The sequence below is a fragment of the Rhynchophorus ferrugineus genome, unplaced genomic scaffold (assembly GCF_030347505.1).
Source record: "Rhynchophorus ferrugineus isolate W39M unplaced genomic scaffold, kcgeb_rfMv2 rfM7, whole genome shotgun sequence".
Classification (NCBI taxonomy): domain Eukaryota; kingdom Metazoa; phylum Arthropoda; class Insecta; order Coleoptera; family Curculionidae; genus Rhynchophorus; species Rhynchophorus ferrugineus.
Window position 1 is genome coordinate 13957542 of NW_027472586.1, and position 27378 is coordinate 13984919.

Consider the following 27378-nt stretch of genomic DNA (forward strand, 5'->3'; position numbering starts at 1 on the left):
GTTCAGAACAATCCTTGTCTTGAACATTGAAATCGCCACATTTGAATTTCCGAAACCGCATTTCACATGTTCTTGTGGTCAGAGCATGCTCATCAGTATCTCTTAACCAACGAGATGACTTTTTTCTTTTGATGAGAGAAGAAAAGTAATGCCTGCTGCAAATGCATGTTTACGGGTACAAAACTCGACATTTTCAAAAAATTATAAATATACAACAGTGTTATTTTGGTGGAATATAATTTGTATAATTTTCAGGTTAATATGAGTAGAATAAAGTAACATATATCCATTCATAACATTTCATACTTATTTTCATAAAATATTATCAAATAATTTTCAATAACAATTAGCTTATCTGCTACTTTAGTTTTTTCTGGTATTTTTATTATTTACGAGTAATATAGTCTATTGGTAACCTTCTTCGTTGCGTTTTACAAATAAGATTATTAATCAAATTGAGAACAGGAAACAGGAAATAGTCACTACACTATAGGGGACCAGATCTGGAGAATACAGTGGATTAGGAAGCAATTCGAAACACAATTCATGGATTTTTGACACGGTGCATTGTCGGTGATTTCGTCCTTCAAACGGTCCAATAATGCTATGTAATAGTCGCTGTTCGTGGTCTATCATTTTTCGAGGTAGTCAATGAAAGTTATTCCATGCGCATCCCAAAATACAGACACCATAACCTTGCCAGCCAAATGTTGCGTATTCCCACGCTTTGGAGCGAGCCCATCGTGTGCAGTCCACTCGGATGACTGTCGATTGGACTTCAGAGTGACATGGTGGAGTCATGTTTCATTCATTGTCACATATCCACCAAAAAACTCGGGTTTATTACGCTTGATCCTCTTCAAACACTGCTCCGAAACATCAACTCATCGTTGTTTTTAGTGAAAAGTGAGGTCGCGCGGCACCCACTTTGCACAAAGCTTTCTCATACCCAAATATTCGTGAATGACTTAATATACACGTTCTGTTGATATCTTTAGAGTGTCTGCTATTTCATTCAATTTCAATTTACGTTCATTCAAAATAATTTTGTGGATTTTCTAAATGTTTTCGTCGGTAACAACCTTTTTTGGGTGTCCATTGCGTTCATCGTCTTCGGTGATCATTTCACCACGTCTAAACTTATTATACCAATCCTTGATTTTCCTGAAGCAGTGTCCGGAAACTCGGCATCAAGCCAAGTTTTTGCTTCAACTGTATTTTTTCACTTCAAAAAGCAATATTTTTTCACAATAACAAACGTTGCTTCACTCGAAATGCTGTCAAATTTATACACACATCTTTTGAGCGTTAGGGCTAACTAAAAAACATATGGGTTTAATTGTAGTAGCGCCATCTATGTGCCAGGCCGGGTACTTTTCAATTGATCTGTTAGTTGGTCTATTTATTGTCATTGTCATTAATATAAAACAAGAATTTTCAGGATCTACTCAAAAAGGTACCAACGTTATTAATAGTAGTAGACAAAAAGAGCTATACTTCACATCTTGACCAAGAACTTTAACATGAGAAAACTGTACGAAAAATACATACCAGTTACTCACAATAGAAAAGAAATACTGTATTTTATATTATTCAAAACATATTCATAAAGCAGAATATTTATAACCCTATGTCCATCAAGTCACACTTATAATCTGTTCATTCGATACTTTATATCACTTATAACACGTAACTGAACTGAGTAATCGATTAAATATATATTTGAACATTTTATCAGTGTTTAAACTCACCATTGATTTTAGTTGCTCCAAATGGTGACCACGTGATCAGTTTAATCGACGAAATTTCCTACATGTCACCACCTGCTCCTCTGCTTTCGCAATATGACGATGTCGATCCTGCTCAGTTCTGTAACGGTGATAACCGACCAGCCGACTGTGGTCCCAACTGTATGTGCACCCATAAAGTCGATATTCCACTCAATGCTATTGTTGAAGTAGTTCTTGTCGATGAAGGTAAGTTTTCTCCTCTGATACTGGTAACAAAATTGATATCAATCGTTTTCAACAGTCCAACAGCCGAACTTGTCCCATCCCTTCCATCTCCACGGTTACGCTTTCAACGTGGTAGGAATGGGAAGATCTCCCGATCAGAACGTGAAGAAAATCAACTTGAAACACGCTCTGGATCTGGACAGAAGGGGGCTGTTGCACAGACACTTCGACTTACCACCCGGCAAAGACACCATCGCCGTACCAAACAACGGATACGTAATCTTCAGGTGAGTACGACCGACTTGGCGCGTTCCAGGAACGATGACGAGCCCCGTTTTTTATTTCAGATTCCGCGCGGATAATCCGGGAGTGTGGCTCTTCCACTGTCACTTCCTCTTCCACATAGTAATAGGCATGAACCTGTTGCTCCACGTGGGAACCCAGACCGATCTGCCTCCAATACCACCCAACTTCCCCACCTGTGGAGATCACTCGCCACGCATCAACCTAGATCCAACAAAATTATAAAGACTTTAATAGACATTATTTAATTTAACTTTGATCGAACTGCAGGGGACGCGTCCAAGGATAGCCGCGATGTCCGGAAAGTCGAAATCTTTCGACTATCTTTCGGTGCCATCGGTCTCGGTCGTCGTGTCAACAAGCAAAATTCGCATTCATGCTCCCAAATCAAAATTCGTCGACATCGTCGCGATCCTTGGACGCGTCAACGCCAGTCTCCAAAAAACCTACCATCCTCTCGAGTTACCCATCATTATTTTAATTATGTTACATCTCCTAACTACTTGAAAACGTATTATTTATATTTGTAAATGAACTTGTACTGTACCAAATGGTCTTTTTCAGCCATATAATGTATGTATTAAGCGTCCCCCTACCTCTCCCTAGAGCCCTCTTGTTTAATCTCCACTACATTGGTGCTTTCTCCAAGATACAACGAGAGAAATGGAATTGTACTGTTTTCCATTGGTCTTTTTCACATCAGAAATCACTCAACATCATTCCGACGAAAACAATACTTCTTTCTTTCTTCCCCTACTAAGTTCTCTCTTTTTTCTTGTCTTCTACCTCCATCTTTCTTCTCCTTTGTGTCTATTAACTCTGCTTAGTTCTCTTTTTTCGTATTAAATTTGTCTTACTTAACTATGAACTATTCTTGTTTATTTTTATAGAAGTATTCTTTTCTCGTCGGTGGCAATAAGTTTTTTTTTAAATCAGAGACATTTTTGTAGGTAGGTAGCGAGTAAATTAATAGGTTAGGGATGTGAAAAAAACCAAGAAAGAACGTGTATCTTTGCGCTCACGTTCGTCATATATGAATTGTTTACTTGTTTAAATATTTTTAATGAGAATTGAGATTTTTGCCTAGTTATAGGATCTGGATCTCTTCCGCGGCATGGGTGGAGACCAGTTGTAAAAAATGTATAGGAAATGAAAAGTATCACAGTATTCCAAATGTTACCATGTTATGTCAGTTATTGTAAGATTGTAACTAGTCTAATGATAACTCCTTCGATGTTCTATTATTGTAAAGAGTATATATATATTTTTGAATATTTTGGATATAGAAATAAAATTATAATTTATGTATATAATAGCTGGATGGTGTTTGGGTTTTTATTTAAATCAATAAGTATCCTGTACATAATATCATATCGTCGCTTACTGACACTAAGAAAGGAAAAACAACGCGTATCTGTATATAACATATATAAATATTAATATAGCGTAACTACCGTGCTTCAGAGAGTGATTTAGATAGTTTTGTGAATATTTTGTGCTGTACATTTCTGCATATATATATATACTTGTATAAATAGGAATACCAAGCCAAGGTAGGTATTAATATACTGTATTATATATATTTTACTTTTAACTTATGTACAAAAATTATCTTTCTTACGTGTGATACTTATTTTCTTCCAGCTTTTATATCTCCAACAATAACATCACTTTTATTACATTTATCATAATAACTTTCTCTCGAGTTCACGATTTTTTATTCCTATAAACTATTGTGTGCCATTGGAGTAGTTAGAGAATTTTTATATTATATCTGCTTAGTGCAGTCTTAATTTACAGATTTATTACTATTGTTCTGTTGTACTTGCATTAATACACAAGCAAGATGAGGGCAGGATAAATGCGTCAGTATGTATTTCCCAGATTAAAATTAAATCAGATTTAAACATACTTGAACTAAATTTAAGTATAACACTTATAAATTGTAGAAATTCGTGAGGTTTGATTCGCCTTAATCTTCTGATATCCTGCGTGTTGTCCAGTTTTTAGTAACCAATTTTCATGTTTTAAAAACGAGTGTTGATTAATAATCAAAGAACTTTGTTTTGACGGCTTTGTGTTACTAGCCAGTTTATGGTTTAATGAAACCCCACATTTGCATCCTTTAAATCGAAATATGCATTATAATTAAAAAAGTATACTAGCTGTTTGATTTTCAGTCTGATCTGCTTTGTTGTTTGTCAAACGCTATGTTTCCAATTTAATCTACCATAAAGATGTACTAAGAGATTGATTATTTGTTGTCATTTCGCCGCAAAGCAAAATGGACATAGACAGATTAAATTAAGCTGTATTTTTCAGTCTCGTCTGCCCCTGCCATTTGTACTTTTTCTATAGCACTAAACAGCAATATGTTTTATAGGATACAGGGTAATCTGAAAATATTCCAAGTACTTTTTCTTTTGTTGTTGGAGTGGTTCCAAGACACTACCCCCCTCCGGAACTCTAGCCGAGATAACAGGTCAATTGAAAAGTCTCCGGCCTACCATCATAAAACACTTTTTTTTTTGGCAAAATTAGTTTTTCAAGGGTGATACACCGATTATAGCGACCCTCCAACTTTTCGATACCATTTCTCTAGTACGATTTGTCCTTTGCTTCAAAATATGCCTCAGTTTCGGCGATTACCTTTTCATTTGACGAAAATTTCTTCCCAGCGAGCATTCTTTTGAGATCTCTGAACAGGAAATAGTCGCTGGGTGGCAGATCTGGAAAATACGGTGGGTGAGGAAGCAATTGGAAGCCCAATTCATGGATTTTTGCCATCGTTTTCACTGACCTGTGACATGGTGCGCTGTCTTGGTGACGTTATGTAATAGTTGCTGTTGATGGTCCTTCCTATTTCAAGGTAGTCAATGAACATTATTCGCTTTGGAGCGGGTTCATCATGCGCGGTCCACTCGGATGACTGTCGATTGGACTTCGGAGTGAAATGATGGGGCCATGTTTCATCCATTGTAACATATCGACGAAAAAACTCGGGTTTATTACGCTTGATCATCTTCAAACACTGCTCCGAATCATCAACTTGTCGTTGTTTTTGGTCAAAAGTGAGCTCGCGCGGCACCTACTTTCTCATACCCAAATATTCGTTAATGATATGATGTACACGTTCAGTTGATATCTTTAAAGTGTCTGTTATTTCATTCAATTTCAATGTACGGTCATTCAAAATCTTTTTGTAGATTTTTTTAATGTTTTCGTCGGTAACAACTTCTTTTGGGCCTCCAATGCGTTCACCGTCTTCGGTGCTCATTTCACCACGTTTAAACTTAGCATACCAATCCTTGATCGTTGATTTTCCTGGGGCAGTTTCCGGAAACTCGGCATCAAGCCAAGTTTTTGATTCAACTATATTTTTCCCTTCAGAAATCAATATTTTATCAACACGCGAAATCCTTTTTATCAATTTTTTTCACAATAACACAAGTTGCCTCACTCAAAATGCTATAATTCACAAACTAATGATCCGACAGCTGTTAATTATCTGTTATACAAGCATCTTTTGAGGGTTAGAGCTAACTAAAAGACATATGGATTTAATTCTAGTAGCGACATCTATGTGTCAGGCCGAGGACTTTTCAGTTGACCTGTTAGGTTTAAATGTTGACAATGCCTTCTTACGAGACTCTAAATTTTCCATCGAAACGATATGACTACAGCAATTGACAAAAGTTCCGCAGTAATAATTTGCTCATCCTGTATATTAATCTCAAATGCCGTAACCGGTCAAATACATGTGAGACGCCCAAAAATATTTCAGGTTAGCATTTATATATCTTCGGTTGAAATATACTACAGCATGTGTAAATAATTCAACTGTTTCGTCCTTACGTCTAACCCATTCATTTCGAACATTTTAGTAGACGACATTCGAATAATTGACGATTTTAGACATCTGAACTGCTTGGAATAATCTTTGCTATCGGGTATAATTCACTGACATATTTTTCGAAGCAATGATAAAATGACAGATTATTTTATCATTTGATTCTTAAACGTTATTTTGTTTGCAGGACTTCTGATTCTTTACCATACCCTTCCGCCTTTTCTGTTTATTTTATTATAGACCTTATTTCAAAAGGGTAATATACTTAATAATCTGATTTGTCTCTTGTTTGTGAGGTAGCCTCTTTTACAACCCACCGAATCTGTAGAGAGTTTATAAATAAAAGGATAATAATTGTAGAAAATTGGTGATTCGCATCAAGATTTTCTGAATTTCCATGGATTTTATTCTGTGAATAAAATAGCCTTGAAATTTATTTTGCGTTGTTCTTTCGTTGCTTTTATTATCTATGATTTATTTTAACAACGTTTAAATTTAAGGTTGTTCAAACGAGTGCATCTTTCCAACCTCGATATATTGGGAAAAACTTTTAGTACATTTAGAGAAAAAATAACAAAGTATTCATTGTCATTATTACTTATAATTATTCTATTTATGGTACATAACTAATTATTGGTTCTTGATGGAACAAGTGAAAAGTAAATATCAATGGTGTTTTTGTATTATTCGAATGGACCAATTATATAGCTACCTTTGGACTATATAGTAATCTATTAATTAATTGAGGTTAATATATTACAGTTTTGCTTTTTCATCCAACTTCTAAATAAAAATGGGGTTTTGTCACTGAAGATTACTTTATCTAACTACGTTGATTATGAAACATTTCCAATATTAATTTAAACCATATTATTTTCAATTAAAAAAATCTATTTTCATTTGACTAAGTTAACTTTTATATGAATGGAAAGTTATTTTTTCCTTCCTATTTATTTGAAACGTTTATTTAGGGATACCTAATTCTGCAATGCCTTTTCTTGACGTTAGTTAGTGAAATGCAGGACCTTCTTTACTAGTCTTTTTAGTGGGGTTCAGTAAGTTTTTCCACTCGAACTTTAAAATTAATGGACAAAATAATATGATCATATGATCTATATACAATATTTATTTATCAATAAGGTGTTGAGTTACCATTTGCTTTTAGAGCAGCTGATATTCTTCGCCAAATGGATTCGTAGTGTCTAAATTTTCCAACGAAATGTTGTCCCATTCTTGTACCAAAACATCCGCCAACTACTTCAATCCTCACTCCCTGCTCTAAAACTCCCTATAATGATTAAATGATGTTGAGGTCTGGTGATTGTTTGGCCAACCAGAACCTTCCCTATGATTGTAAAAAGCAGGCAGTCCACATCATAGGTTTATATTGGGGTTCTTCATACATATACCCGGTTTGTAGGAACCAATGTAAATCAGACCATATTGTTGCCATCATCAAGTGTCTAGGTTTTATGATCGTTGCACCACTTTTTGTCGAATCAGTACTTCTCACACTTTCAATCACTTTTTCAGAGGTAGTTTTATGTCGTCTGGCTACAATCCTTAATATTCGTCGGTCTGTCAGTTAAATTTAGATTTCGGCTACTATCCCTCTTCGCCGATGATGTTTTATCATATTCATTACCGTGAATATTGTTGCTCGCGAAACATTAAAAAATTCAGCTGTTCAAAAATTCAACCGAGCACCAACCATTTTCCTTATTTCGAAGTGTGAGGGATCACATATTTCACCGATCGCTTGTTTTAAGAGTTGGTGAGCAAAGAGTATAAAACACGGAAATAAACAAAAAAAAACCTTGGCATGTAAACTGAACAATACATACGCAACGCATGCTTTTCATTTACATGGAGCCATTGTTGACAATATGCAACAAGATGTACTATAGTGCATGGTGTTCATATTACCTTCTCTATGCCCTATTTTCTCTATAATTTAATAAAGAGATTTTTGATTAAGTAAATGAGTTATTCTCATCATAGCATCGTTAAAATATCATGAACTGAACTAAACTACAGTAAAAGTCCATATTTACCGGGTGAACCAGAAAGTCATTACCGGTTTCTCTAACGGATTAATCGTATTATACGACGAGGCAAGGACCGGAAAGTACGACAGGTTCTATAATTTGTCCCATCCAACGCTTCCTTGGCCGCTTTTGCTTTATGAGACGGCGCGTTAAAATGGCGGTACGTCGTATAATATGATTCTAGGCTTAAGTATGGAATGTTATGATATGACACATGTCATTTTATTCTACTGCCATCAAGTTTCAAAGCTATACGTTATAAAATTTTAGTGCCCGAAAACGTACATTTGCGGCACGCATTAATTTTCTTATTTAATTATTCTAAAAATCCCCTGAAAGTCATCATTTGCTGGTAAAAACTTACGGTGAATGCTCATACCTTAAAATACTCTAACTTTAAAAACATGTAAGACGTGGAAAGAACGTTCTGGTAAACCGAAACAGTTTGAAGATGCGAAACTGTAAGAGTTATCGGATGAACACTCAACCCAAACTAAAATAAAATTGGCAGAAGTGTTAAGTGTCACCCAGGAAACGATTAGCGACCGATTTCGATCATTAGAGAAAGTTCGAAAGATGGGAAGATGAGTGGCGCATTAATTGAATGACACGCAAATGTAAAAACGAAGAATTGTCTGTGAAATACTGCTTCAAAGTTATAATCGGAAGTTATTTCTGCATCCTATAGTAACAGGTGATGAAGAGAGGCTTTATTTTGAAAACCCTCATCGCAAAAAATTATGGTAACACCTGTCGACGTCAGCGGATCGACTCCAAGGCCAAATCGTTTTGGTCGCAAGGTAATGCTCTGTGTTTGGTTGGCCCATAGTGGCGTGGTGTATTACGGACTGTTGAAACAGTTGGTAGTGATCGCTACCAACAACAAATGATCAATTTGACCCATGCATTGATCGAAAAACGTCCAGAGTGGTCCAGAAGACGCGGTGAAGTAATTTTACAGCACGATAACGTGCCGTTTCATAAAGCAAAACCAGCCAAGGAAGCGTTGAAAGCACTTGGATGGGACAAATTATCGAACCTGTCGTACTCTTCAGTACTTGCCTCGTCGTATAATATGATTCTTCGCATCACTGGGACACACGTTGCAGAACAGCAACAATTTCGAAAAAGTTAGAAAACGGTTCGATGAATGGTTTTCCTCCCTCCCTTGTTCGTTTGGTCATTCGATAAACATTTTTTTTTTGGAATGATATCTATAAATTTCTACATACGAAAGATGGTCAAGTTAAATAGAATCAAATGGCTAATACTTAAAATAAAAATCGATAATGACTTTCCGATACACCTGGTATATATTTTGTATATTATATATTATTTTATTTTGGTACTGATCGGCGACACAATAATAACCTTGGCTTGTTAACTTGTTCTGTGTGCCAGTGGATCGTTTACGGTACTCGTATGACTCGTATCCCTGCCACAGGTGTTGAACCCGCTGGATGCCATCTGCAACAAGCCCCGCAAAGATGCGATCTGCGTCAGTCAATTGAGAAACGCCAAGAAGGTGGACCAGGCCATATTACAGGAAAGACCGGACGTGAAGATCTTCCTGCCGTTCAGGTTCTACTTCTGGAAACCGCAGGACTTGTTCAAGGTCCACACGTATAACAGATTTTTGGGTAAGGATATACTATATATTTTTTGTACTTTTTATAATCATTTTTATTGCAAAATCCTATCAATATACCTACCTATCAATACCAGAGTGATGAAATATTGATCTATTGTTGATTAATTCATGTAAAATTATTGCACTATTTTTATATATAAATCAAGTGATACCTAAACATCAAATGTATATCTTAGCCACATTTTCTGACCAAGAAACTAAGCTAGAATATGTTTACCTATCTATTGACATAGGTCAATATTAATTGCACAAATATAATGTCATCGTGATAAAGTAGTATCCATCGCTATTTCTTGCTTCATTTCTATACCATGTCGGAAATATGACATGGTTATTTTAAACTCAAAACAAAAATAATAAATGTCGACATGACTTTCTCCACAACAACTTTTTAACCATCACGTATCGATCTTCTCTTGTCAAATGTTTGAAATTTATTTGTATTCCCAATAATATTAGGTACTTGCAGGTATTTTGATCAGCTATATTTATTGACAAAACTGCGAAATTCTATTTGATTGAAAATGGCGTTTCGAACTATATCAAAGGAAAGAACGCTTTCTATTGGCTTGTTGTGACTGGTGACTAAAAAACAACCACAAAAATGTATAGATTAGTTCAGAAGAGTCATCTATATTAAGACAGTCCATATAGGACCGACCCACACCACAAAAAACTATTAATTAAGCAGAATGAACGAGCACCTAAACAACAAATTCACTGAAAATGGCGCTTCGAACCATATCAAAGGAAAGAACGCTTTCTGCTGCCGTCCTGGACATCAGTCAAGCCTTTGAAAAATATTCATTTGATAATTAATGATGAATATTTTGCGTTGAACGAAATATCCTCGAGTGTTCCCAACCTTCCAACTAGTGAGGACACAATGACTGCGATACTACCGTCCTCCCAGTGCATTCTGACCCAAAAACTGATTCATTCCAACTCCAATATCATCTAAATAAAATCGATAAATAGTTTAACCAATGGAGAATAAAAGCAAACAAAATCAAGTTCGCTCATGCTAATTACACTCTGAGAAGATAAACATGTCTATCGGTAAAATTGTATAAGGAACAGGAACACACAAAGTACTTGACCTTTTACTTCGATCGTAGATTAACTTTATGAAAGAACATCTAGTCAAAGCGTAAACAACTCGAAAACAGGCTATGTAGTGCGAATTGGTTATTCTCACTCCTCCACTCCAACTCTCACTCCTATATTGGAAAAGTTTCAGAGTAAGGCTGTAAAGAACATGCTCAATATTATTCAAAGCCTAAGTAACAGTATCTGGATGTCGGTGTGCAAACAATATGGCAATAATGTTTGAATTTCAAACTGTTACTCACGCAAAACAGCAAAACAGCGCTGCACAACAGATGCATTCCACAGTCATCCACTTATATGACAACAATATATTGTAATATGTCGAATAGGTAGTTATTTCGCACCTAGCATACTCACTAGACATAGTGCCTTCTGAATAACACTTGTCCAGATTCATGCAATATGCGCAAAAATAGATCGATGATGAAACCAACATCGTTTTCTCGACCTAGTATCGCCATGTTACCAGAAATATGGAAACATATTGTAACAAATAATGGAAATTGTTTTTATTGATATATATTATAACATTTTTCAATGTAAATGTTTTTAAGGGGAGAAAAACGTTCAGAATACATGCAGCCACCTAATATGTTGATTCCCTTCGAATAATCAACGTATATAATCGTAGTAGTATCGCTATATTGTCTGAAATATTTGGAAAAATTGATAGAACTTGTTTTGACTAATATATATTGTAACAACTTTTCTCAATAAATGTCTTTTTCAAACATTCAGAATACATGCAAGCACCTAGTAGGTTGATGCCCTTCGAATAATCAGCGTTTCTGGATCATTAATTGTCTTAATGCATAATCAGTACCTAGTATTACGAGCTCAATTATTTATAACACTTTTTCAGCTGCAACTGGTGGTGATCATGTTATCAGTTTAATCGACGAAATATCGTTCCAATTTCCTCCCTCGCCTCCCCTATCCCAGCCGGACGACATTGACCCCAACCAATTTTGCAACGGCGATAACCGACCTCCAGACTGCGGCCCGACCTGCGAGTGCACCCACACAGTCGACATCCCCCTCAACGCCATCGTGGAGGTGGTTCTTGTAGACGAAGGTAACGAACGACGCCCTGGGACTCGGAAAGCACGAAAACTAATCGCTATATTTCAGTACAATCGCCTAATTTGAGTCACCCCTTCCACTTGCACGGGTTCTCCTTCAACGTGGTAGGTACGGGACGGTCGCCCGACCAGAACGTGAAGAAAATCAACTTGAAGCACGCCCTGGACCTGGACAGACGAGGTTTGCTTCATCGGCAGTTCAACTTACCGCCAGCCAAAGATACTATCGCGGTACCAAACAATGGCTACGTTATTTTCAGATTTAGAGCTGATAACCCCGGTAAAACTCGATAAAACAGCTTCTTCGCGACAACAGCACACTAATGATGATGATTTTTTTTAGGATACTGGCTATTCCACTGTCACTTTTTGTTCCACATCGTCATTGGTATGAATCTCCTCATTCACGTAGGCACCGAAGGTGACCTACCACCGGTACCCGAAAATTTCCCGACTTGCGGCCACCATCTACCACCAATCACACCTCACTGATCAAATATATGCTCCAATACCTTCTACCATTAGGATAAATCTCTCCTAGCTCCTACTGACTGATGACAGTCACAAAGACTTGCTTCATACAAGACAAAATATCCGAGATTTTTATTTTAAAAATATTATATTTGTTATTTTTATATTGTTGTTAGGAAAAAAACCATTGGATAAATTAAAAACAGGGTATATAAATTTATCGAAAATATCGAATAGGTTAGGAATAGTGTAATGGAGAATACTCATCGCAAGACGATTTTTTAATGAATATCCTAAACTCAGGGACGTGTCAGATATTTATCAGAAAGCCTCAAAATTAGTTTGAAAAAATCGTACGACTCGCATTTGTTTTAGGCATTTTACTGTTTTAGCTTATTTTTCTTATGATTGTTTATAAGGGTTTGTATGTACAATTTACCATTGTCGATGTACAGATCCTTATACCAGCAACAAATGTTGTATATAATAGTTAATATGTTTAGCCATATAAGTAGAACAATAAAAAATATAGGCATGAATATTACTAAAAATTAATAAATTATATTAAAGTATAGCTAGGATTTTATTGAATGTCAAGTCATGGCGTGTTCATATTCCAACAGTAAAGAATTTCGAAACTTTTTCGTAAAGAAATCAGATCATATAATAGGCCAGAATACTGTAATATAGAATCACGAAAATATTGATTTATAATAATAATATACTACAGAGAGGTTATTAAAAATACTATCTATGTTAAAATTAAAGAATTACTAAGATCTCACCAGAAATAAGAACATTTCAAAATTCACCACGTTAAATCAATGTCGATCAAATCAAATGCCTTTCTCGGTCAATTCAAATGAACCAATCAAAAAAGTGGTCTCAGAGCCAACATTGGTTGAACCACGCAAAACATTTTCTTGATTTCGCCTATTCAAGTCAAACCTCTATCTATACTCTATATCATAAAGTTTTTAACCAACGAAGGCGTTAAACCATCGGAAATGTTTACTCGTTTGAAGGTACAGTTTGAGGATGCCACACTATCTCAGAATCGAGTGTATACGTGGGTCAGAGAATTCAAGGATGGGCAAGAACGTATTGAAAATAAGTCATGAAGTCATGATCGAACAAGTCTCACAAATGACAACATCCGTGCTGTTCGAGAACTTATTGAAGGTGCCAGTTAAGGATTGAAGAAATCTCATGAGAATTGGATATCAGCTATGGAAGTGCTCAATCCATCATCACTAATCAGCTTAGCTTTAGAGTGCTCGCTGATGAATTAATAAAACTAAATGTACTACGGCAACATCAAGCTTCAAAATTTATAAGTTAGACCAGGAGAACCATCTACGTCGACACCGAGACGAAATATTCATGGTCATAAAGTCTTGCCGTACATATGGTTGTGTATATGATAAGGTTTAGTATATTACAAGTTGAATGCACTTTTGTGGATCGATTCTGAAGTTCTGCCTCCTTTAAGGTACTCGCCAGAGGTAGCGTCTTCTGATTACGACTTGTTCAGATCGATGCAGCATGGCTGACACACAGCTTCAAAATTCTGAAGCAGTGAGAAAATTGTTTGATTATTGGATCGTTGCCAATTGTTCTTTTTACACGGCATCGCCATGTTGCAATAAAGATTAAAAAAGGTTGAAAAAAATAATAGAAAATATTTTGATTAATATATATATTTATCTCAAGTTGAGAAAAGATACAGTTGTTTATCTCAAATTATCTCAATAAACGTCTTTTTAAAGTGAAAAAGGCAATCAGAATACAAGCAAGCAATTAATATAAAAACTAAATATTGTTTCATCAGAACATTAGTTATTTGGTATTATATAAAATAAATCACTACATAGTATAAAACAAAGTCGCCTTTTCTGTCCCTATATCCCTATGTGCGCTTAAATCTTTAAAATTACGCAACGGATTTTGATGCGGTTTTTTTCACTAGATAGAGTGATTCAAGAGGAAGGTTTATATGTATAATACATGCATAATATACTAAGGCAACATTGCTAATTTTAGAGGTTTCTAATGTGATGTCGTAAATTAACCTATTTTTTTAGGCTTATTTAGCAATTAGCAAAAACGCTGCCTAACCCTACGAGTTAGATCAAATTAATGTACTACAGTATTGTACACCATAAAAAGTTCTACAAAAAAGTCCCTGATGGTATATGTTTATCTTTTAGGGATAACCCACGTTAACCATTTTTATTGTTTACTTTTTACGTGAGAAAATGGCTTATTTACGAAGCTATTTTAAGCAATACGGCATTAATCCTTATCGAATTAAGTACCTTAAATACAGTGTGCAATTAATATAGATCAATATGGTTCCTTACAGCATGTAAATTAAACAAATATTTTCGGAGATATTACAAATTTAAAATTTGCGTTTAAAAATGTGTAATGTAATAAAAATTGTATGAATTTAGATATTCCAAAGATAGCAGGAAATCTTCATAGTAAGTATAGGGGAAGAGGAATTGTTTTACTCCAAATTTAATGCGTGCAGACCAAGGGCAGTAATGAATGAACCAAAAATACTGGATCGACTTTAATCATGTTTTCATTGAGTGACATAGGCATATATATTTTATGCCCGTGCAAAGTCGGAGCGGGCCGCTATGTTTTTATATACAACGTTCATATTTTTTCTGTAGTGTATTTAATTTAGTATCAGTATTACACCCGTGCGAAGCCGGGGCGGGTCGCTAGTGTGCTGATAAATTAGTCAGTCAAAACTATGTAATATACCTACCGTAATATAAGTGTACAATACAGTATAAAAGAAGCATAAGTTAAACCATCTATTTAAAAATTAAACTCTTATTATAATATTAGCATTATCATAAAATCAAATTATTCTAGTACATCTATAACTAATTCAAAACATATTTACAACTCATAATAATACCACAACTAATTTCGATATATATTGTTTCATTAGCGTTGGGAACTATCGACTGAAAACGACTATAGTCAATTATTACCACTTTTTAGTATCGACTGGTTCTACTAGTTTAATTCGACTAATTTTTAACATTCTGGCTCTGTCGTCCTAACCGCCACTTGGAAAAGATGTGCCGAATTTATGTTTACATAGATTTATATGTAAGCATGTATGGTTTTATGTTTTTTCTAGCAGTTTACTTATAAAGAACAATATATTGTACATTAATACAGCAGCATTTTGGAACGTTATTTTTGAAGATCATTATTGATATTAGAACGAAAAGAATAAAATTGTGAATAATAAATAGTAAAATTCTTTTTACTTTTTATGTTATATATTTATGTTTATATGTTTATATGGCAATAATACGTAATTTATTTTTGAATGACTTTTTTATTTCGATCTAACTCTTTCAATTTTGTGGCTTGAACCTTTTGATTGTCAAAACTTCTTTCCTAAATTCTTGAAAACTAGATTTAGATACGAAAAGTTCCATAAATTGCATCGATTCCAAAGGATTTGAAGAACTTTTTGCAGTAGCAGATGTTAAATTTCATAAAAAAATACTATATTCAATTCAATATTTGTACTAAATATTTCCAGTAAATACTCTTCTTTAATATTCAACAATTTATTTCCATGGCTATTAAAAAATACAAGGAAATAATGATGTTCGCTTGGTCGCGGCGCTTTTTGGTTAAAATGTATTTTATCAACAGGTAAGATAGAAAAATCTTTTTATAACCTATTTTTATTATTTTATATCTTTTCAGTAAAATGATGCGTTTAGCGAAACGTTCTATGGTTTGTGAATATTTGAAAGAGAATCATAAACTTCTTCTATCTGAAATTCATCAATAAAAGCCAATCCATTTTTTAGATCCCAGAAAAACCAGAATTTCGTATTAGAAATAATGCTGAGACGATACAAAAAATATCACAAAAGAGATGTCTTCCATTCTAACTTCAAAAAATATAAATACATTTCCGCAACTCGAAATTCAACACACAACTACAACTACTGAATAGTAATTTTAAAAGGTTTCCGTTCAATAATAAATGAATCTTTTATTTTATTTAAAAAGGGTCTGGCACTGTGTGCGATCATTTTTAGTTATGTCATGGATTTTTTTTTCCTATGATTAGGTATACATTTAGTTTTTATTCAGTTTGATGGTTATTGTAGATCTTAAAAAAATACTCCATTATTCCATTCCTTTTTACAAATCCACAGAACATTCAAATATAAAAATTATTCTACTTCATTGAAAATGAAATTAATCATTGCAATGTAATAATATTCAGCAATTATTTCTTTCCTTTCTTTTTAAAAATTAGTCCGACAAGGAATGTGTACATCTCCGTCTCACTTATAATACGGTTGAAGGAAATAAACACATTCGAATAACATACTTTTATTATATTATGTCTTCATTAGTTTCCAAATATTAAATACGATGAAAGATATTTAAAATAATTATTCCAATAATTTTTCATAAATCCAAAGTAACACTAAAATATAACCTGGTAATTGCCCATTTAAATTGATTTAAAACAAACTGATCCAAGCAATTATCTCCACCTTTTCCTCTCTCACAATTTATAGGGGAAGGAATACGTACATCTTCGGCTGATCCTCACGAATGGAAAAAAGCAGTCAAACCGTGAGTTTAACTGAAAATAGTAATTACTTCAATAATTCGTAATTTTTAATCGCTAGTTTTTTTACTATCGACTGTTTTGCGACTATCAACTGTTTTGACTAGTTTCAATCGATAGTTACCAATGCTAATTTTGAGTTTTATCCAGCAAAACTCACCAATAAATACCAAACATGCAATTGCCAACCCACACCCCCACAAAACAAACACAAAATAAAGCGAGTTTAATGATATATTTTTGTTGTCAGTGTTTATCTTAAAACTTTTCATCTTCGACGCTGTCTCCAGCTGATCCATGATTCTGTTCATCCAGCCGTTTTCGATCATCCGTAAGATAATATCACAGACCTGATTGTACAGAGGATAACCTTTAGAGAATATCATATGAATGGGTTTTATGAAGATGACTGTATCTTTGCATAGATGAATGACGCTCTCTCCGTTTTCATTCTTGAAGTTTAAAGGGATCTGATACAATTTGGACATTTTCTCAGCTACCGTAGTGGCAATATCTCGTCCGAAAGCTACCTCCTTCATACATTGACTGTATTCGCAATCTTGGATTGGTCGTTGATAACCAACGGACTCGAAAATCACGGATAGGTTCATTCCGGATATAAGCTTCAAATTGAAGTTTAGAATGTCATCTATGGTGTTCACCTGTTGCTCTCTGATTGTACTGGCTGTTATAATGATAAGGGAATTCTTGAACAGTGAGCTAATGATCATTATTGCCCACAAATAAGCGATCAATGGCAATCTTAGATGTTCTCTAACAGCCTTTCCCAAGATCGGTTGCTCCATAAAAGCCATCAAGTATAACTCGATCCAGTCAAGGATGTCTACATCGAGGAGCAGCTTTAAGATGATTGAGGAAACAAAAATTGTACCAATTAAAGAGACGTATACGTTACCGTGAAATATACGATACACGCGAAGCCATGTTGGGGTTTTCCGAGATGCAGAAGTGGCCCACAAAATCTTCTCCATGATGTAAGTCGGAGTGAGATCGTAGGCAGTGACGTCATCATGCAGTCTAATGTTAAAAAATCCACCATATACGTCCAGCTCATTTTTGCGTAGTTTGATCTTTACTCTATGCTCATTTAGGACATCCACTTGCATATTACGCTAAAATAATAAAACATTTAGCATTAAGTACACTCTTTAGAAAATATAGGTATTTCAAAATTTACGCAAGATTGGAATTTGTTACTATTTTTGCATTGGATGTCTCATTGGACTTATTCGGAAATATGATTAGCAAAACAGTAAAGGTTACTGGCACTCGATACCGTCGATAAAATATTAATTATAATTATTTATGGCTTTTAGTTTTTGTTTGTCGCTTTAACGGGTGTCTTCATTTCGCGACTATACAGCAGTAGGGAGACGGGGAAAGACATAAAGTATAACTAGTGTGTATACAATTTAAAAATGGACACAAATACAAGACTACAAACCCAACCATAACAAAGTAGAGACTCTATTCAAACAGCACACACTAGCATGCATACCGAAGTGGTAATGGTTATTTAGTCAGCGACACTTATCTTAACATAGGCTAGACTCTATGAACAAAATTGATTTCTCCCAGAAATCCAACGAGTCTGTCTGTATTTTTTCCTGTTTGATTGTGGAATGTTTAATGTTTTGCAGCCCAAGCATAGCTACTGTGGGTGAGTCGTCGACAGTCGTTCAGTATGTGGTAGATTGAAATAAGGTCAGGGTGATAAGACTCACAGTGAGCAAGCGGGCTCGAAGTTATCAAGTCACCGCGCCAGAAATGACAGTGACCCAATTTCGGTCGATTCAGAGCTACGGCGTGATTGACGAAGGGAAGGAACGTGAAGAGAGGATCAGAGGAAAAAAATCAGCTTTAACATCAAAGGGCATGTTGTGGTTGGCCTCCTGGGCTCAACGACATCGTACCTCATTCTTGGTGATGGGGAGGGGAGAACAGGCTGCCAGGATATGATCGAATTTCTGTTCCAGGAAACATTCGATTAGCCATTATTTGAAGAATTCTGTTGTAATGTAGGATAAAGTTTTGAAGATCGTAAAGAGTTCAGCGGTCAATATTGAACCCTGTTCAGGGAGCTTGAAATGGTATGCCCGGTTGTCCACCACAAATGCACTGCCAAGCCTGCTGCGAGATTGAGAGTCATCGGTATATATGTGTTTGCAGCCAGGGTAAGAGTGGAGAAGTTCACCGAACTTGGACCGAATAAGGTAAGGACAATGTCCTCTCTTATAAAATTGACATGAGGACGTGTTTATGAAGGGAATAATAAACTAATAACTTCCAAGGGAGAAAATTTTGTTAGTAGATAGGAAGGGGATGCAACAAGTCAACTCCAGATCTCAAAAGAAGATCACCAATTATATTAGAGGTACGAGTGGAGTAGCTAGGGATAAGGTGGCCCAGGACTACTCAAGTGGAGGTCAGGTTCAAAAAAGATGGCAGAGCAAGCGATCTAACTTCAGTGAAAAAATCCGTCCCTTAGAAGGCGGGTGATGAATCAAGGTGCTAGCTATATCAGAAATTAAATATATGAAACAGTGAGTAGTATTTCAGTAAAAACCAATACATTTATCTAGATATATACCTATAGTCAAGTTTTTATATAAGTGTTATCGCAATTTGTGACTTCAAAACGTCGCTATGTTGGTCTGGTAAGTATACATAAAAGAGGTAGGGATATGCATCTTTTTGAGGGATATAAGACATCCCTTCATACACTCTTACAGGGCATAGGATTTAAATGGTGCAAAGATAACCCTCCAAGAGGTCTAATGAAAATTTATTTAATTTTTTTTTATTTTAATATTTTTAATTGAAACTTCAAAATGGTTCAAGACAGTAACAAAAAAAGTGTAAAGACAACAAAAATTGATGGAAAAAGGTAAAAGTTACAATAGTATTTGATTAGGTTTTGTTGATCATAATATGTATTAATAATTAATTGCAGATATATTTTTATTCTTACAGGAAATAAGAATGGTTTTATTCCTGTTACAGAATTAGTGTTTCCCTCCAATTCTAAGGGCAACTACCGTGGAGAAATAAACCATAACATGTTTTTGTTATGGTTTGAAAAAAAATATTGTTAAAAAACTTGGAGGAAACCATCAGTTATTATTTTAAACTCAATAAGACACACAGAGGAAGGAATTGATAAATGGTGGATTGTGAATATGTTTTACATAGACTGGAAATTAACAGTTTAGTGATTACCTTGGACAGTGACTCGGACATTGAAAGTGACTAGGGAAAGGAAACTTTCAGGATATATGATAATGCTGGATATTCCTGAGACAGAGTCATGAGAGCAGAAACAGTTGTTTCCACTTTCATCTTTGGTTAAGGTATGCACATAATTAATAGAATATAACCATAGAAAATGGAATTGTAAGGCGTGAAAGATTTATGTACCCAGATATGATTGTAATTGTTCAGAATTAAACATGAGCATTAGTTTAGAATGTATGAGGAGAAAATGAACATTAATTGTTTTATAGATATGGCAAATCCATTAGGCAGAATTTAGTGAATCATTTTATCAAGAATGGTGTACATAGGTAGTAGCAGAAGAAATAAAAAATACAGTAATATGAAGATAACATGACAAATAACACACCATCGAACGAAACAACAACAAGAACTAAATGTAAAAAGGTAAATATGCTCTGGAATGAAAGTAAAATACATTACTTTGATATATAATTGTTAAGTATGTGATTTAGACCTCCAGGGGGGATACTACTACTTAAAAATATGCGCTTAGGACTCTACCTCATGGGTCATGTGGAATATAGTTCAATGTAAATATAATTAAACAACTCTAACCTACAAAATATTAAACCCTTGTTCTAAATTGCAGTTTTAGGTTCTTCGATAATAGATGCATTATATGTACTATAATGTTAAAATAAAGTGTATTTGAAAACAGTATTTTTGGTTAATTAGTTTAGTTCGATCAGAATTTTTTTATGTCTAAGCCAAACTGAACTAAAACTGACGGTTGATGCGGCATCATTGGAAACTTTTGACGTCACAAATTTCAATGACGCGTATATAAATAAAAAATTGAATTGGCAACATTCTCTTTTTCTACTTACAATACCCACTAGAGTCCTTCTGGTATTTTGGAATTCCAGCTTTTGTTTGAGGACATCGAAAAGTTTATCCTCCAACCCATTATGATCAGAAGTGGCGTATGGAGATATAAATCGAAAATACTCCCTGACAGTTGTGTTTCTCCACTTTTTCGGAGACTCATAAACTGGTATACGGAATGATGCGTTGCAATTTCCAATTTTAAACGGATAGTTCTCCGGTTGGCGAACGTTCTCGTATTTGTAGGGATTTATGGTAAAAATGTCGAGATGATCATTAATGCCCACGACGTTAGAGATGTAGTACTTGGTGAAAAACGAGAAATTGTTATTTGAGGAAAAATTCGAAATCAGTATGTACCAACTTCTTTCGAATAAGGATCTCGATTGCCAACAGTGTCGCATAGTTTCCTCCATGTTCGATATATTTTCTTCGATGATATAAACATCAACTGATTTCTGTGTAAATATAATTTTTCGAAAATCATTCACTTCAACCTTCGGGCGTTTTATCAGAGATTTGGTCGATTTTTTGGTGTAATACAAAATCGCCGTATCATTAGAATCTTCATACAGCTGGTTGATTATTGTATCAATACATTGATCCAAGTTAGAATAGCTAAAATGAAAGATAAACGGCAATAAAAGCAGTTTTAACAACATCGTGCTACTTTTCCCAAGATATTTTAAGGTATTACTATATGCAGGCGTATATATAGTAATTGAACGTACTTTTTATGATTGCATTATACGTTTTTGTACATTTTACATTACCGGTATATTGTTCCATTTAGTTTTTCGTTTCTTACTTAATGTGCAACAGACATCATTTACAAAAAAAAACAGAATGGAAACAAACAAGTTGTATATCAATGTTAATTGGCGTCATAGGGATGAAAATATAATTTTCGTCTAATAAAGTTACAGTTACTGAAACAAATTTAAATAATTGTACAAAATAATTAGCTGTTGCTCTAGTTTAAAAAAAAATAAAAATTACGAGTTCATACGAAAGTGAACCCAATAGGCTAGATGACTATAATAAAAAATCGCTTATTAATAATAAATATTGATTTATAATACTACTATAGAGAGAGTATTAAAAATGCATTTATTTTAAAATTAAAAGTGGTATCACAAAGATGGTTTTGTGCTACCAACGGAAAGAAAAGATAGACGAAAAAATTTAACTAAGATCTATCGGGGCAAATAACGTAAATTTGCCCATAATCTATTAATCGATAATGAGTCTGCTGTGTGACTGTCACTGAAATAATAATTAATACAGATGCGAATGTTTATTGGACAGGGCTACCAAAATATATCACAAAGTTGACAGTAACTATAACACTTAAAAAGTTTAAATTATATACATTTGATGATATATGTTTGATTTTCTTAAACATTTATCAGCTTTGTATTGTATCAAATTACATTGTAACCAAATATTACATAAATAAAATGCACAAATTGTAATTTTGGAGTTTATTTTAATAATAGCTTTACAAGTATAAGCACGTATACATCATATACTTCACCAAGTACTTTACAAAATATGTGTTCAAACATGCTTAACATATTAAGTTTACTTATAAATTCTTAAACTAGATCTCTGCTTAGTTTCTTTTAGTTTACTTGACTTCAGTGAAGACATTTCAGAGTTCATACATCGTCTGTATATAAGTATTATTTGAAACTTCTCATTGCTGTAACACACAGATAACAAGCTGTAAAAACTTGATATGTATTAGTTACCCTGATATTCAGTTGATTATTCTTTGATCCAAAAGAAACTAGATATTTAATATTCCCTTTTCATAATTTACCCAGTATGTGATTTGATTGACACTTGTTGAGAGCTTGAATGGAATGGAATGGCTGTTCAGTAGTGAGCGGTACTGAATTCAGTTAGGAAGCCTTCTTTTGTCTGGTTGGCATTCAAATCTTGTAGAAACATATACTGACTTTATTAAATACAATTTTCCGTATTATTTGGTAACTGAAAAACAAAATTATTAGGGAGTCATATGCACAATAAACAAAACAAACAACAATGTTATCAACAGCGTTATGTACCTCGATATCACGTTAGTTACACCTTAGACATAATTAAAGGTACTTAAAACATAAATACTTACATTGAAATTGTCTTATTGTTGTGAATAAATTAGCGATGTTCAAGCTATACCAGCTGATTAGCACGTTACAAGATTCAACCACATTTTTCTGTCTACAATATGTAATTATAACATAAAATTATGATAATTATTAATAATTTGGAATCAAAATTTTGATAATAATTTTGTGGATATTTAATGATTGCGTCAAATAAAAATTCCATACTAGCAACTAAGTATGAAATAAGAGGGTGATTCAAATATGATCGAGACAAATACTCTGACACGTTTATTTACTATTAAAAAAAATTACAGTTTTTCTACGTATTTTCCCTTCATTAGTTACGCATTTTGTCCATCTTTCCGGAAGTTTTCTGATGCCGGTATCGAAGAATTCCTTGGGCAACTTGGACAGCCATGTGCGCACGAAATCCTCTGCCTCGTCATCGGTGTTGAATCTTTGACTTCCGAGGGCTCCTTTCAGTGGTCCAAACATGTGGTAGTCACAGGGTGATAAATACGAACTGTAGGGGGGTTGTTCCAGTACCTCCCACCCTAATTCCGGTATTGTATCGAGCGTGAGACGTGCTTAGTTCGCCAGCTTAGGAAACCATTGCGCCGTTATTTTGCGATATATAAAGTATTCGTGGATGATAGACTCTACACTACCAATACTGATGCTGAGTTCAGCCGAAATATCTCGAACATTCATCCTATCAAAAATGAGTTGTTCTACGCGGCGAATATTGTCTGGTGTGATGCTGGTTCGCAGTCGACGATCATGAGGCTCATTCGACGGTTTCGCGGCCATCCTTGAATGATTTGGACCATTTAAACACGGGCAGCCCTACTCAGGCACTCTCTGCCCATTTGACGTTCACTCATGGTCGTAGCACGCGCGTAAAACATACGTTCCCGAAGAAAACTATACTATACTGTTCGTAAGGGACCCAGCTATCAAATCCTCAAGCCACGACCTTCAAAACATACACGCGCGTCATCTACATCATTTGTCTCCATCATATTTGAACCACCCTTGTAACTATTACCTATGTTAAAATTTAACCATCATAACAAAACAGTCGATAGTAAATAGTAGTCAAATCAGTCAGACCGAAAATAGCGACTGAAACAGTCGATAGTAAAAAGTAGTCAAATTAGTCGGACCGCTTAACGAATTAGTTAACGGTATGTAACGTGTATAGGAGTAGGTAAAACCAGGACCCAAAACACTGCCTTGTGGTCACCTGCTTCTGTTTCTTTCATTGTTGACTAATCTACTTCTTGTTCAAATCCTGGCTGAGATAGGATTTTCCCTTTATGTCCTTTATGCCACACTAACAAAAACTTGCGCTACGTCCATAAATATAGCTGAGCAAACTTTTTTCTCTTCGTAAGATTTATCAATAACATCTGTGATTTCATCTACCTGATCGATTGTGGAATGTCACTCATAAAACCAAATCGATGTGAAGGTATCCAAGTGATGACGGACAAATCCACTCCGAGCTTAAAGCAAATTTTACAATTTTATTGCATTTGACAATATATTCGACGTTATCTATGACGTACGTTGTCTGTTTTATTTGAAGAACTATGAACGAAGTAACTCAAATAAAATGTAAACATCAGTACAGACGAGGAACAAATCTAAAAATGCAAATTGTAGTAGTTCAGACATGCCTGTGAAATGAAAATAGAAGACGCAACACGCAGCTTGAAAAAAAACATGGATCTTGATTATAGAAAGTGATTTGAAGAATAGGAGAATTATATAGAGCTGAAGAACATTCGTCCAGCAGTGACAATTACGCACAGATTGATAATGATGAATTAGTAAAAAAAAAAAGTTCAATATTACAATATTATATTTTGTAATCAAAATCAATATTAACGTATAAACATCCTGTATCTTAACATCGATCAATTTCTTTGTACATGTAATAATAAAACGACGAACGCTACTATAAAACATATAATTTATAAAGCATTTCCTGCAAGAATCGCTTAGACGGAAATCCATTTCTCAGTTAACCGTAGGAGGGATGATTCTCTTAAAAGAAAATAACTGGCTTTTTATTATATACGTATTGTTTCTTTATACATTTGTTTGTACAGATGGCAAATTATACAGGATAAAGGAAGACGACAACCATATTTTAACAAACTGTATTGACGATATACTGAACATGATCTATTCTATGGAAAGAAGAGCTAACATTCTGGTATATTCGAGTGATAACACTGAAATGTTTACCTCCTGACCTAATGTCAGAGCCTCCAAATTGACAAACCTGGTTTCGCATACAATGTATCACTTCTACATCATACAGCAAGATATCAACAAGATGAACAGAACTGTCCGACGATTATTACGAAACAAGCTCTTAAGGCCAAGGTCGTGGTTTGTATTTGTCGCGGATTTTACTTCTGATGACAGTTTTTCATTCTTCACCAAATATTACATATCGCAAGTCGTTGCCATCAATAAAATATACGCATTATACACCATTGATCCTTATAAATATGAAGACATACGCAATCCAGAAAATTATCCATTCCTGATAGGAAATTGTTCGGATATATTTAGTATTAAATGGAACATTCACTTTAACAAGTATCCGAAGAGATGGAGGAATACCACGGTAAGGGAGTACTTTAGAACAGTATATCCATACACCAATGAAACCCGCGATGGCATAGAAGACAAAATGTTAGATATATTTGAAGAAAAACTGCAGTTTAAAGTTAACAGAACCAATGTGTCCTTTATAGTAAGCTTGACGTTACATATTAGTTACCTTTCTTAACCGCTCACATTTCAGCAAGATACGAAAACCGATCGCCTTGTCGAATCAAGACAAAAGGAGAAACTACAGAACTATGAAATTGATATATTCGGAGGATTTTTCACATTGAGATTAGAAGACACTGCCCTGGATTACGATATAACTCCAGCATACTTGATAGAGAAAATAATTTGGTTGGCGCCTAACTCGCCAGTTAAGCCAGCTTGGTTAAGGGTAGTAGATATATTCAACAGACACTTCTATTTCTGGCTGTTTGTAACACTGGTAGGCTCGTGTGTTCTGGCTAAATTGGTGTTTGACGTTGGCGAACTGACGTGGATGGGAATGTTAACCAAAATAGTTTTGGAACATCCTATTTTAAAACAACGAGCTTTGGAGCGGCTCTCGATGAAAATTAACGTCACTGGTTGGGTGTTGGCCATGATGACAACCTCGGCCATCTTCAAAAATTCTCTGATCATTATTACCGCCTCCACCATGAGGTTGCCTCAGATTGAAACTATGGAGGATATTCTACAGTCAGGGTTAAAAATAATGTCTGGTCTGAATCTTTCCCAATATTACGATGACTTACAGTACGAGTACTGCAATCATACAGATTGTATAAAACGAACTGCCTTCCAAAAGGATGCTGTTGTACCATCGATGGAAATTTCGACAACCCTGTATTACATACCTCTTTATTTCACAAACAGTGATGGTCAAAGCATTATACATGTGACTAAAGAAGTTGTTTTTACTAAGACGGTCCACATGATATTCACTAAAGGTCACCCACTGTTCAGGCAATGTCAGAGAATCATACTGCAGTCAGTTCAAAATGGATGGTTCGTGAAAACAATGAACGACTTGAAAACCTCCGTGAAAGTAAGAAAGTTCGAGCTTCACAGAGAGAGAAAGATCTCTTTCGAAAATGTCGCATTTATTTTCATATGTTGGGGTTGCGGATTGGTCTCGGCAACTCTAGTGTTTTGCTTCGAGCTAATGTCACAGTATATAACCTACAATCACAAATAATGTCTTACTAGTAAACATACCTAAAATCTTTATATTAGTTTTATTATTTCATTATAATCACCAACAATAATAAGAGTTTCTTAATGATAAATAGCTATCTATAGCCGGTACTGTTATATCATTATTAAAAATATTCTTTACCAAATCGAGCATCTGTTGATGTTCAACAGCAGCTGCAAGGAGTCTTGTGATTGACAATTCTGCCAG

The 27378-nt window shown here is 34.8% G+C and overlaps 2 protein-coding genes across 2 annotated transcripts in view; both read left to right on the forward strand.

Moving 5' to 3' along the window:
• Positions 1 to 3573, forward strand: part of stw (laccase) — an 85277-nt gene extending 81704 nt beyond the window's left edge. Inside the window, exons 9-11 of the mRNA XM_076410149.1 lie at positions 1764 to 1976; positions 2032 to 2242; positions 2303 to 3573. Of these exons, the coding sequence (XP_076266264.1) occupies positions 1764 to 1976; positions 2032 to 2242; positions 2303 to 2483 (605 nt within the window). The 3' untranslated portion in view covers positions 2484 to 3573. The remainder of the gene's footprint in view (positions 1 to 1763; positions 1977 to 2031; positions 2243 to 2302) is intronic.
• A 3839-nt stretch (positions 3574 to 7412) lies between these two features.
• On the forward strand, positions 7413 to 12639 carry LOC143200198 (uncharacterized). The gene is made up of 5 exons (XM_076410600.1): positions 7413 to 7536; positions 9587 to 9796; positions 11780 to 11992; positions 12049 to 12279; positions 12343 to 12639. Exons 1-5 carry the CDS (start codon positions 7413 to 7415, stop codon positions 12489 to 12491), a joined length of 927 nt encoding a protein of 308 aa, XP_076266715.1. The 3' UTR covers positions 12492 to 12639.
• The last annotated feature ends 14739 nt before the right edge of the window (positions 12640 to 27378 follow it).